This window comes from Populus alba, chromosome 12 (assembly GCF_005239225.2).
Source record: "Populus alba chromosome 12, ASM523922v2, whole genome shotgun sequence".
Lineage (NCBI taxonomy): Eukaryota > Viridiplantae > Streptophyta > Magnoliopsida > Malpighiales > Salicaceae > Populus > Populus alba.
Window position 1 is genome coordinate 5,023,189 of NC_133295.1, and position 12,830 is coordinate 5,036,018.

The 12,830-nt window shown below is 31.4% G+C and overlaps 1 protein-coding gene across 1 annotated transcript; it reads right to left on the reverse strand.

Annotated features, from left to right (window-relative positions):
- Positions 1-5,804: 5,804 nt before the first annotated feature.
- Positions 5,805-10,024, reverse strand: LOC118046291 (alpha-dioxygenase 2). The gene is made up of 10 exons (XM_035055125.2): positions 9,860-10,024; positions 9,477-9,737; positions 8,885-9,034; positions 8,578-8,711; positions 8,231-8,444; positions 7,666-7,811; positions 7,203-7,430; positions 6,660-6,862; positions 6,303-6,546; positions 5,805-6,216 (listed from the first exon to the last, which is right to left on the reverse strand). The coding sequence occupies exons 1-10, from the start codon at positions 9,950-9,952 to the stop codon at positions 5,991-5,993; spliced, it is 1,899 nt and encodes a 632-aa protein (XP_034911016.1). The 5' UTR covers positions 9,953-10,024; the 3' UTR covers positions 5,805-5,990.
- Between the last annotated feature and the right edge of the window lie 2,806 nt (positions 10,025-12,830).

Sequence of the window (12,830 nt, forward strand, 5' to 3'; positions counted from 1 at the left end):
TTTTGAATCAGTCGAAGGAAAAAAAGCTGCACACAAGGCACAAGCAAACTACACATGCAGGCTTATACTGTTAGATTAGCATTGCTAATGTTAAACACCACAAACATGAAGTTATGCAACCAGCATACAGAACTCTTCAAGTGTTCATGCCAGATTTAAAAAAAAAAAAAAAAATACTATGAATTTACTACAGTATCTGTGCCATGGCCCAAAATTCTTGGGTGTCAAAGAAATAAATCATTTGGAAAAGCTGTATTTTACAATTTACACATGTTCTGGCATTCTGGAAAACTGCAAGAGCTTATCTGAAAGATTCTGAATAATCTCCAGGTATTTGTCTGCCCTTCTCTAACTTCAAAACTGATAACACCTGTAAGCATGACATAAAAAATGGACATTTTTCTTTTTTTTGGATACAAGTGATTGTATTAGAGGGAAGAAGCTATATGGAGTAGGAGGAGGATACCCCAAGAGATACAAATACTTGTTATCGTGGTTTATCTAACAAAAAATAATAAGGAAAAGAAGCAAAAGCTAACAAGTAACTGAAAAAGAATAAAAGCAGATTATAAAAACAAACAGTGAATGAGTTTGTTGACTAGTTTCTAAAATTTCCTTAACCCGTCAATCAATTAATTACATATGAAATTATTCTAAATAGAATTTCAAAACCAGCAAAAGCAATGATATCTCATGACTATCAGAGATGTCAAATCGACCTAAAAATAGTTATGATGTAAAACCTTGGTTCGAGCTCTACCAAATAAGACCAAATAAAATAAAAAATATTCTTGCAAACATCTTGATAAGATCGGTAAATCTGATTTAAAACTCGGTTATTTCTCTTATATTAGATGAAGTAAACCAAGGTTGAGAATGCTAACTGAGCAAGTAGATGCGTAAATTCTTTCTTCTTTTTCAAGTGCATGTATGCCCACTAAAATAGCTGACGCCATGTCAAAGAAGACTAACTCATACGAGTCATGCTCGTGATAACACCCCAAATTATAGTAAAGAAAGGACACTAAAAGAATAAATGTTTATATGTTTCAACCTGCGACCCATAAAGGATACATGTCGAAGAGGGAATGATATGAAAAGCATGTAGTTTGTTCATAGTGTTGAGATGACCCATAGATGCAAGTTACAAGATAAAAAAGTGTCTTAGGATGAAACTTGGGAACAAGAGAAGATGGTGCATAGAGTATATGAGTCTGGAATCTCTAAGAACCTTTCATACCGAGCTAATGGAGAACCTTCCTGATAAGTGACTATTCTAGATATAATGATATGGTAAGACACTTCTGGGGTTAAAAGTAATTAAGTCCCAAATAGGTTAGAACTCTATACTACTTAATGGAAAAGCCTTAGTATCCTCTCAATGATGTCTAAGACTCTAGTATTCCATGACAACCCAATAAAAATGAGCACCTTAAAAGGCACCAAGTTGCATAATCACTACCCATTTAGTAACTAATAGTCTAACCGTAGAGAGGTAATAATCTCATCAACAATACTAGAGAAAAACTTTTCTATACACCAGTATCTACTAAGAAGAGTCTTCCTCCATAACTAAGAGGACATTGAAGGAGGCCTAACATGCCTGAATGATCTGCCTTTAAGCAAAACACTATGGACCCATCCCAGCCAAACTGATGATCTATCTTAATGCAATCGCCAAACATGCTTAAGAATAGTTGTTCTATTCTAAGTTTGAGCCCTCTTTATTCTCAGGTTATCCTCCTTAAGGGAATAACAAACATAGGCCTAGGCCATTTTAGCTCCTGAGTGGGAGAGAGAGTAGCCTTTTTCAAAAGAAGGTGGCCAAGATACCCTTAATTCTATTAACAATAAAGCAAAGGAAAATAAACATGAAGGACCAATAAACCTGGATAAAGAGGAGAGCTAGTTTGATAAGTTGAACACGTCCAGTATAAGTAAGAGAAGCTAAGGTCCATAGCTTAATCCTAGAGAGAATCTGCTCCATCATAGGCTTACAATTAGAGTCAATTTAGTAGATATCAATGAGACACCCAGGTATCTTACCGACAGAGAACCCAGTCTCAAACCCAAAAGATCTTTCAAAGAGTTATTAGAAACGATAATGATCATTTTCTACTAGAAATCTTATCCTTTTCTGAACATCAACTTAAATTTAAAATGCCTTCAATAAGTTTCATTCGTCACCAACATGATTAATGATAGTATAAATGGGAAAATTCCAATTAAAGTAATATTTGGTTTCTAGATATGCACTTCCATTCCAATAAAATTTAATGATGACCTCATAAGATTGGTATTACTAACAAACATTTATTCAGTAGATTGGAGCATTTTTATGCCAAATTTCATCTTAAGGATTTGAAGTATGATCAATGTTATGGCCTATCAAAAATCACCACAACACACTTACACAATCTAAGTTCTAATACTTGGATAGGTGGAAACGTAAGAATAAGCCTTCGAAATCCTAATTCCAGGAATAGATATAAGGAAATCACAAATAGCTAAGACACACATACCTATAATCATGTGACAAAATGAGCTGGTTACCAGTTCGATTGCACTAAGACAACAAATAATATGAAAGCAAAATCCACAATCAAAGTTAATGGAAAAAAAAAAAAATTCCTCATCTTTGATCCACATATCCCAAAAGGTAAAGACAATAACTAGTTTTTCATTAAATGCCTTCTTGTAACTAGTTCCATCTCATGAAATTGAAAACTAAATTATATATGTTAATATTGTTATGAATGTGGAAACAAAATTCAAAACCAAAATTAATAAAAGAAAAGGGATTTTTCCTTTAGATGTATGAATGAACGAGAAATGTTGGGTCCCATCTTTTTTTTTCTTGATTTGTTTATATGTGTTCATATTCAAAACTTCATAACTGTACACTTTTAAGAAAGCTTTAAACACTTTAGTTAGAGAGAATGTTCATAAGTTGCAACATAAAAAATGATGGAGAAATCACATCTGAGACATTATTTAGCGCGTGTGTGTGTGTATTCTCAGATCATAAAATTAAACTGCATAGAAACTGTCACAAAAGAATTGTTCTGACAAAAAAAAATTCTTTAAATATGTGTTCTCTCGGATTGCATATGATGTCACGATTCAATAAAAGAAATCTAGTGATTTAACCCTGAGGAGTGTAGCTTAACTAGTTAGGCTCTAGGTATGCTCCCTAGATGTCACCAATTTGGGTTCCACAAACCACAAAGTCAATGGATACTTACATGGTCGTTAACTTTAAGGCCCATGTGATTAGTCAAGGTGCGCACACAAGTTGGTCCGGACACCCATGTTAATAAAAAAAATTACTGATTTGAAACTTTCATCTTGAAAGTGGTGTAATTCTTAATTTTTAGTCCGCCCAGTGTGTGTGTGTGTGTGTGTGGTGAAAAAATAAAGATATGAAATTGGGCATTGACCAATTACCATTGGTTGAAAAAATCACAATTCCTTATATCACGTGAAAAAAATCCAGCAAAATGTCAACTGGAATGAAATAAATGGAACAAACTTAGAATATCTCAGTCAAAATTTAGCTAAGAAATCTTAAATAATCCAGTATACTAAATGAGATGAAATATATTCAAGTTTTCTTTGTTTTTTAAAATATACGTTTCATTCCAAGCAAAACAAAACATAATTAACATCCTTGCAATAAAATAAATTTAGTAAAATAATAATTTGATTCCTATAATTTAGAAATCTACTCTAATTTTATGTTTCTTGATGATATTTTTATATAAACCCTCTAGGAGATGAAAGGTCTTCCCTTACAAGTATATAAATGTGGTTCCATTTTTTAAAAAAGGATTTGTCAAAAGAAAAGGTTTTCACTTTCATCCCTATAAAGAAGAGTTTTTGTTAGAGAATAATATAAATGATATCCTGAGACCTCATCTAATAGCTTAAACTATTAGGTTGAGATGGTTCTTTGACATGGTCATAGGTTCGAATCTCATCATTCCCATTTATTTGATAAAAATTAAGCACATGGTAAAATAGGTTTGGGCTTTCACTTGAAGGGTTGTGTTAGAGAATAATATAAATTATATCTTAAAATCCCTCATCTAACAGCTTAAGCTTTTGTATTAAAATGGTTATTTACACACACCTCCCTACCTTCCTAACCTAACATATAGTTGTCAAGCTATCCTCACCATTTTGAAGAATTTGGATGTTATCATCATCCTCAACATTAAAAAAGTTGGTGGTTGTTTATAAATAAACTAATTAATATTTTAATTTCTAGAAAATTAAAGTAAGAAAAAAAACTAAAATTTTCCATTCACATGCAATATATATCTTTTTCAGTGTAGTTTTGATCAAACTTATACTGGGTTTATAAAACATGTTTTATAGCTTTTTTGCAGTGTTTTAAAATAAAATGAAGAAAAATCACATGAGCAATATTTTTTTTTCTTTTATACACAAGCAATTTTTAGCAATATAAGAGATTAAAACTATTTTTTTATATTTTTGTATTTGGTTAATATCATAAATTTAATTTTTATTATAATCTAATGTAAGGGATTTTTTTAGTTAATGATGTAATTTCTTATGATAATTTTTAATTTGATCAAAATAAAATTAATATTCTATAAGTACATTGTAATGAATTTAAAATATCAAGATAATGAGTATTATTATGGTTTTTTTTATAAGAAATAGTTATAATTTTGATGTATTTTTATTTTTTAAGTGAAAAGAAATTTGTTTTTATTTTCAACAAATTCATACATTTTTCATTTTTTTTTTATTGGAATGTGAGGTTATATTTGCATTAATGAAATCAAGCAATCCCATTGTAAAATAGAAAATGAGTTATGATCAAAATAAACCCAATAAGACAAATAGAAATAAATTTGCAAACTAGAGGACTCATCTTGTGATACAATGAAAGAAAAAGTTCACCATATTATTTTATTATTGTTTTTCTTTGGGTTTTAATCTATTTATTCGATTAATTTTTTTATTTGGACCGTACAATGATAGTCTGCATCGACAGTTTGCATCCCTCTATCATAATCGTTTTCTAACTCCTCTCATATTGGCTGGTGGGGCATAAACTGGAGTCAGCTCAGGTGGCTTTGCTAATATGGAGATTCAGATGGAGAGGAGGAAGATCCCAAGTTTGGAAGGTATTCTTTTCCATGTCGCTCCGAGGCTAGACTTTGGTCAACACCGCCCCGGCATCGCTCTTTTATTAAACAGGGGCGACGTCGTATATTCAAGGGTGGTCTAGGAGGAGGCCGGCAATCTTCAGGTCGATGTCCGGGCACATTGCATTTATTAAGATCTCCTGGTCTAACATATCGAATAGCCTCAACATGAACCACACAAATGATCAAAGCCACGCTTATGAGCCATGAGATCATGTTAGAAAGCTTCATGGCTTCTTCTTTTTTATGTTTGATGTTGGGAAATATAAGATTTTGTAGGGTTTTATATGTGTTCTTCAGTAGAGATAATTAAGGTGATTAATTAAATGAATAAAGGATTTTTCTTATCATTAATATTGTATCAGTTTGATAATCAGAAACAGCTCATTAATATTGTATACGTTTGATAATCTGAAACAGCTAGGTTTGTAAAGAAAGATGAGGCTTCGAAGTCGTTTTTTCTTGAGAAAAAAACTGCTATACCAGAGGTCAAATTTCTAAACGGATGAAGATTGCTTAATTTGAAGTGGGAATCATTGTATCAATTAACTTTTAAGTTATTTGAAGAATTCTTTCGTTCTTGATGAGTATTCTGACGTACAAAATTGAATTTCCCACTCTCTCTATATATATATATGATGTATTTTGCGTTTACATTATTTTCTCCTATCTGCAAGAGATTAACGTTTTGGCAAAATTATCGTTGTACACAGAATAAATTTTTAAAAAGTCTTAAGTTTACCCATGCTTTGCCGGATACTACTAGTACTTCAGGCCATTGAGATTGCTTTACACATGAAAGAAAGCATTTCATGGGGCTGGTCTTAGATACAGGGGAATGTAGGTTGTTTGATTAGGTTCTGAATCCCAGACTGAGAATGCACTCGTACACTTCATCCATTTCTTTGTCATACCAGGGAAATGGCGATCGATCACATCTTTAAGGTTCTCTGTCTTGTTAACCCATTCGAGGCCTTTCTCTGTGTAGGTTCGAGAGTTGAAATTGGTGGTGAAGAAACGATCAGCTTCTAGCCTCCTGATATTTTATCTTATATCAATTAGAGAAAGAACTGAAGGTGGGGATCATTCGATCTTGAAATGTGAGATGGGGTTAGAGCATACCTCGAGGCAATAAGTAAAAAGATGAAGAAAGCTGTCTCGCTTATCGCAAAGCCTTTGATTTTCTTTTCTGCATGTAAGCCTATCAGCAAATCTAGTTTTTCGACATCATTTCCATACACATCGCGAAGAGCTTCTATAACTTCCTCATCATCTGTCAAATCTTCCCAGTTGCTAATCGGAATCATCAGTAAGTTCCTTCTGAATTCGTTGTAACGAGCAACTCCTCTCTCCCTATCTCTATAAACTAATCAACAAAAAACATTATGTTAACACTTGGATTATGAGGGAATGAAGCCAGTACTTGAAGAAGAAAGGAAATAACAAAATGAAGATGTTTTGAGTGTGCGAGTGACTTGCTTTCCATAGCAGCCATATCAACTTGATCTGGCCTGTCTTCTCCATTAATATCATGAGCAACAAGGTTTCTCATCCATGATGGATAGTTCCACAATTTGACAGCTCCACATGCCTGATGACCCATCGATACCAGCATCTGCTTCATTCCTACTTCTGACAATCTTCTCTCCCCATCTTTTCCAGCCATTTCCCTCATCGGCACCCTAATTCATCATATAGATTAAACAGAGTTAGTCTTAGTCGTCAAGAATTTAATACATCATGATGGAACCAGTGTCTGAAAGATAATTACTTCTATCACTGCTAGCTTTTGTAAATTATGTTTGACAACAAAATTCCGAACAATCACCAAGCTTTTAAATGCTTTCTGTTTTAGGCAATGTACTTGAAACTGAAAGATAATATTACCGAGAAACAAAAGGTAGAGAAGCAGATTGGTTTGGTATCCTTGTATGATCTTTCAAAAATTCTCTACCAAACAAAGTCTAAAACTTCTAATGATGTAATTTAGCATATGAAGAAAGAAGAGGGAAAGACAAGTACTCTTCAACTACTGGAGGGCATTCATATTCTGAAGCTGTGGAATGGATGTCTCTCAGGATGAGTTTTTCAGGCAGTAGTGAATGCATTCTGTAGACACTCACGAACTCTTCGGTCAGTGAATAGGGAACTCCATGATCTCTTGGTCGCCTAAGACCAACCAATCCACTCAGTACTGGGCCACCAAAGTGCCCAAATAAATCCTTGATTTTCTTCCCCAAAAATCCATACCTGTGCCAAACACAACTCATTAGCTTGACTATAAATGCGACATGCAAACAACTGCAAAGATGTTTTAGCTTTAATTAATTACGAGGAGGATGAAAGCAACTGGAATAATGACAGCTGCATACAGTTCACTACTGCTTGCCTTAATATATATATATATACTCCGATTTCTGCAAGGTGTAGGAATCTATATAGTGTAGCAAATTTATATAGTTATACAATAGAATTGTCATCTCACCAGTTGATCCTCATCCCTGCAAGGAGAGTATCAGTCCTAAGGAGTTCTACAGTCCAATCAATGGTGTGAATTTTGGCAAGGACAGCTGAAGTAACCAATCTGGCATGTCGATACAGCTTTTCATCATCAAAATCAGGGTAATTTTCCTGAAAACAGAAGGAAAATAAACCGGAGCATCAGCAAAACAAATGCATTGACATCCTTATTTCTCTTTCAGAAAGTTCATGCTCATGTTAAATTTTTATTTCCTGATTTGCTTGTAAAAGAGTTGCATTCTAGTTAATGGCAAAAGTTTCAATCTTTGTGACCTTAATTCAGTGGGACCATAACTGTGTGATGACATTGTTTTTCATCTCCATTTTTTGTACGAGAAGACAATTGTAGCATCTATGACAGGATAATTGCCTAGGATCAAAATATGCACTTAAGGGTTTTGCAAATGTGCTTAAAGACCACATTTCAGCATTCAAACCCAGTGCAGATATTTCAGTTTTACTTGATTCACAAAAAGGTAGCAGACTGGAAAAACTGAAAACGAAAAAATGGAGAAAGAATGAGCACTTGCTTTAAGCATGTCACAGACAGCATTATGTTCTTTGACAAATAAGGCTTGTAATAAAGAAAAGCCTGCCCAGCAATTCCTGACGTCTCCTGAGATGGGAATCCCTTTCTCATCGTGCTCAAGAAGTCCATCTCCTGCAATCCTTAATCTCCCATCTTTGAATGCCCTAACTTTTCTCATCCCATCCTCATTATTCCCATAAATTACACTTCCATCCCTGCTTAAATTAGAAGAAGCAGACAAGTTTGAAAAGGGAAACATAAAGACAGTACTATATGTTCAATTCATAGAATCCTGAACTTTCTCGTCTTCATGCCAATAAACGCAAATTTAATGTGAGAAGGACTTACCACCAAGGAGTCCTTGTGTTTAGAGATCCAGTCTTCATGTATGATGAACCTGTTGAAACTTTCTTTGTCTTGTAGAATTTGAATGACTTCAATGGACACCCATCTGCTATTTTATCAGGTGCTTTAAGTTCAACCTGCTAACATATTAAACATCAGTCTCCCTAGTTGAAGTTCTATGAGGGGAGTTCAATCTAGTATCCTTGTATATTTTCTTAATTCTGGTAAGAACAATCTAGGATCCTTGTATATTTTTCTTAATTCTGGTAAGAACGAAAAAAGTTGGTGCAATAATCTTGACAGTGTGGACCTGTTGGGTGTCCTCCATATGATCAATCCAGTCATGAATCATGAATTGTATCCATGAGCAGGCTATCATGTTGAATTGCTTCCCATTGTCTACGAACTTATTCCTTGCCAAAAGCTTATTGGCCACAACTGTTGGATGAGGATCCAGCAACTGCAAAGACAAACATCTTAAATGTATGCTAGAGCACCATATTATCTTAAATCTGTTTCATCACTTGTAAAATATGTGTGTCCAAAATCTACAAAACTTAATTTCATTGCCAAAAGCAATTAATATAATAATCATTGGTTTCATTTTGTTTACATTAATTTTAGACTCTTTAAAGGGGAAATATATATCATAAGGTACAGTAAACTGAAATGATTCATCGTTTAGCAATTTTTTCTATGATTTTAGTAGATCTTTAGCAACCTCGCTTTCAACTCACTGAAAGAACCAGAGTTTTTATATGTTGGAAATGAACGTGGAGAAATACAAGGGTGAGTTTGAAAAACAAGCTGTATTAATGGAATGCTTAAAGGGTGATTAAGGATTTCTTTTCTTAATTAAGAATGAATTCCAAGTATATAATCAGTTGGATCACTACACGAACCCCATATCTTGAATTTGCTGGGAGCATGTTGCGACCAAAAAAAGTTCCTTGGCTTCCAATAATGTCATCACCAGGGTGATTGCATTTCCCATCTGCCGTTCGATAAGAAAACTCTTCAGTCTCATATTTCTGACCATTGATTCCTCCGACATGCAAGAGATTGTAACGTTGGTGCAGATGTCTTCTGATTCCCATATAAGCAAGTCCCAAAAGTACTGGTAATCTGTGCCATAACCCTAGCTTGTCCACTAAATGTATAACCTGGTGAATTCAGACATGCAAACAAACACATCAACACAGTGGGAAGAACATACATGTAATCAAGGCATAAGATTAATTAAGGAGAGAACATGAAGGTGATGAACAGATAATGGGATACTGACAAAGAACAGCAGAGTGTCAAAAAGATTCATCTTGCAAACAATATGCCTTAGCTGAGGATGGATGAAGGAGGAAGAGGATAGAGAGAATGCCATATGTGGGAGATATTTAGTACTGGCTAAGCTTATGCTGCTTTTGTACGCCTCGGACAGCTAGTTTTATTTCGGTTTTCTTCACAGCCAAAGAAGGAAAGATGCATAAGAATATTTGAGAAGGAAAAGCACCGTAAATTGCAACGTGGGTTGTTGGTACACTATTTTTTAAATATTAATTATATTTTTATTTTTTAAAAATTATTTTTAATATTAATATATCAAAATAATTTAAAAATACTAAAAATATATTAATTTTAAATTAATAAATAAAATAAAATAATTTTAAATTTTTTTTAAAACATAAAAATAAACAATTCCGACATATGATGCATCAGTAGTTACGCTGAATATTGCAGTACTTGCAGGGCCAAATTAATTATAGGTGCATCCCATACGGCTATTTTAGTTCATTAGATGCCTTAGAGCAGTTTAAAGGGTGTAATAAATGGAAATTACAAAAAAAAAAAATTAGTTTATGCCTTTTTTATATGCTTGTGAAGTAGTGCGAAACAAAATACTAAAATATTTTTTTTTAAAAAAAAAATGCTACTCTAATATATTTTCTAAAAAAAAAATCTAAAACTAATAAAATAAGACCAACAAAAAAATAAACCAATTAAATAAAGTTAGTTTCAACATGTTTTTTAATAAAAAAACATCTATGTACATATTTAATAAAATAAAACGAGAACCATACATGCCAATAAATATAAAAACAATGTTAATACATGTATTTGACTTGCCTCAATATTTTTTTTTCCTAATACAAAGGAATGAAAATGTAGGTGTTAACATGGTATTTTACTTTAAATAAAAACTATAATTGTGAATTGAAAAGTTGATGCTTACATATAATAAAATAAAATAAGAATTATATTCATTAATAAAATCAAGTAGCATCTCAAGTTAATTTTTAACATGATAGAAATATATAAACAATATTATGACTACATTTTCCTATATCATGATTCTCTTCATGGATAAATGTAAAGATATTATTTATGCAAAATAAAATAAATCTTAAAGATAAACTGCGGTTAATGACAATGAAATTCTAAAATAAAAAGATAATCATTCCTATAAAACTAAAAGATAGATAAGTATGATATTTAATTATATCTTTTTTCTTTGATGCACATAATTTTTTTTATCTTAAAGTTCATTGTTTCTTACCAAGAATATGTAATTTTTATTTTTAAGAATAAAATTTATTTATATAAAACATAAAAAAATTATAAATAAATTAGAAAAATCTATTTGAAACATCAAATAGTTACAAAAAAAAAACCACTATTTAAAAAAACTAAATAAAAAATCTAAACAATAAGAGAGAATAGGTATTAATTTAAATATAAATTAAAAAATTATTTAAAAAATAAATATTAAAAAAAGATATCAATTACAAAAAAAAATTAAAAAAAAATAAAAAAGAAAGCCAAGCGCTACAAGGCCTAACAAGCCAGGTTCGTGCACTTGACTCAATTTAAAAAGGGGTCAATGACATGTCGTGTGTCCTTGTTAACAAAGAAAAAAAATAAAAGCTCATACATGCTGGCCTATAAATGTAGAGTGGTAAATATTTCAATTATTAAGAATAAGAAATAATAATTTTTTTTCAAAAAAAAAACATTTAAGGAAAAAACAGAATTTAAAAAAATAATTATAAAAGAATGGTGATAAAAAAAAATGGTAATAAAAAGGCTAAGTGTAAAATAATAAATATGTCAAGTGTAAAGAAAAAAAAAATATTTTTTGTCAAAAAAATTCAAAATTTACAAACTTGACACTGCTATAGAAAAAAATTATAAAATAAAAAATTAGCCATCGCTACAATAAAAAATTGAAGAAATTTACAAAATCATCATTTATATGATTTACCAATTCCTTTGAGGTCATATTTGTTTCCCGAAAAGTAGTTTGCGGAAAACTATTTTCCAAACTTTCCCGTGTTTATTTGTTATTAGAAAAGTTGGTCAACGAAAAATACTTTCCCATCAGCAGAAAACACTTTCTAGTCAACGAAAAATATTTTCCAATCAATTTTAGTCAAAAAAAATTTGGCTTAGTTTTCAGAAAAGTGTTTTCCCTTTAGCTGTGTTTGTTTTCCGGAAAGTGGTTTCCAGGAAATCACTTTCCAAACTTTCTTGTGTTTGTTTGCCAGTAGGAAAGTTGGTCAATGGAAAACACTTTCCAGTAAAAGAAAAATTTGGCTTGGTTTTCAGGAAAGTGTTTTCCTGAAAAATTTGGGGGGAAAACACTTTCCGGAAGTTGTGAAAAATTTAAAAATATCATTATTTGCTGATTATATCAAATTTGATCCTCAAACTTTTGATTGCTATATATATTTTGTTTTGAATATTTATTTTTCAATTTCATCTCTTTAAATTTTATTTTTATATTAACTTTGATCCTTATTTTTATAATTTTTATTTGCTTTTTCCTTATCATTTTTTTATTGAAATTTTTTATCTATCAAATTTAGTCCTCATTCTTTTGATTGTTACTTATTTTATTTGAAATAATTTATGAAATGTTGATTATTATTATTTTAATTTCTTCATCTTTCATTTTTTTTTTTTTAGATTTGATCTCTATTATTTTGATTATTATTTATTTTATTTGAGATAATTTATGAAATTATATTTTTTTTTTCAATTTCATTTTCATTCAATTTTTTAATTTGTAAGATTTATTCCTCATTATTTTAATAAACTTAAGAAAAATAAAATATTAATAAGTTATTTTCCAGCTTATTTTCCATGACATAACCAAACACTGGAAAGTGTTTTCCAACTTATTTTTCATTATACTACCAAATATCGAAAAATACTTTCTCGGAATTCACTTTCCCGAAATTTACTTTCCAAAATGAAACTTA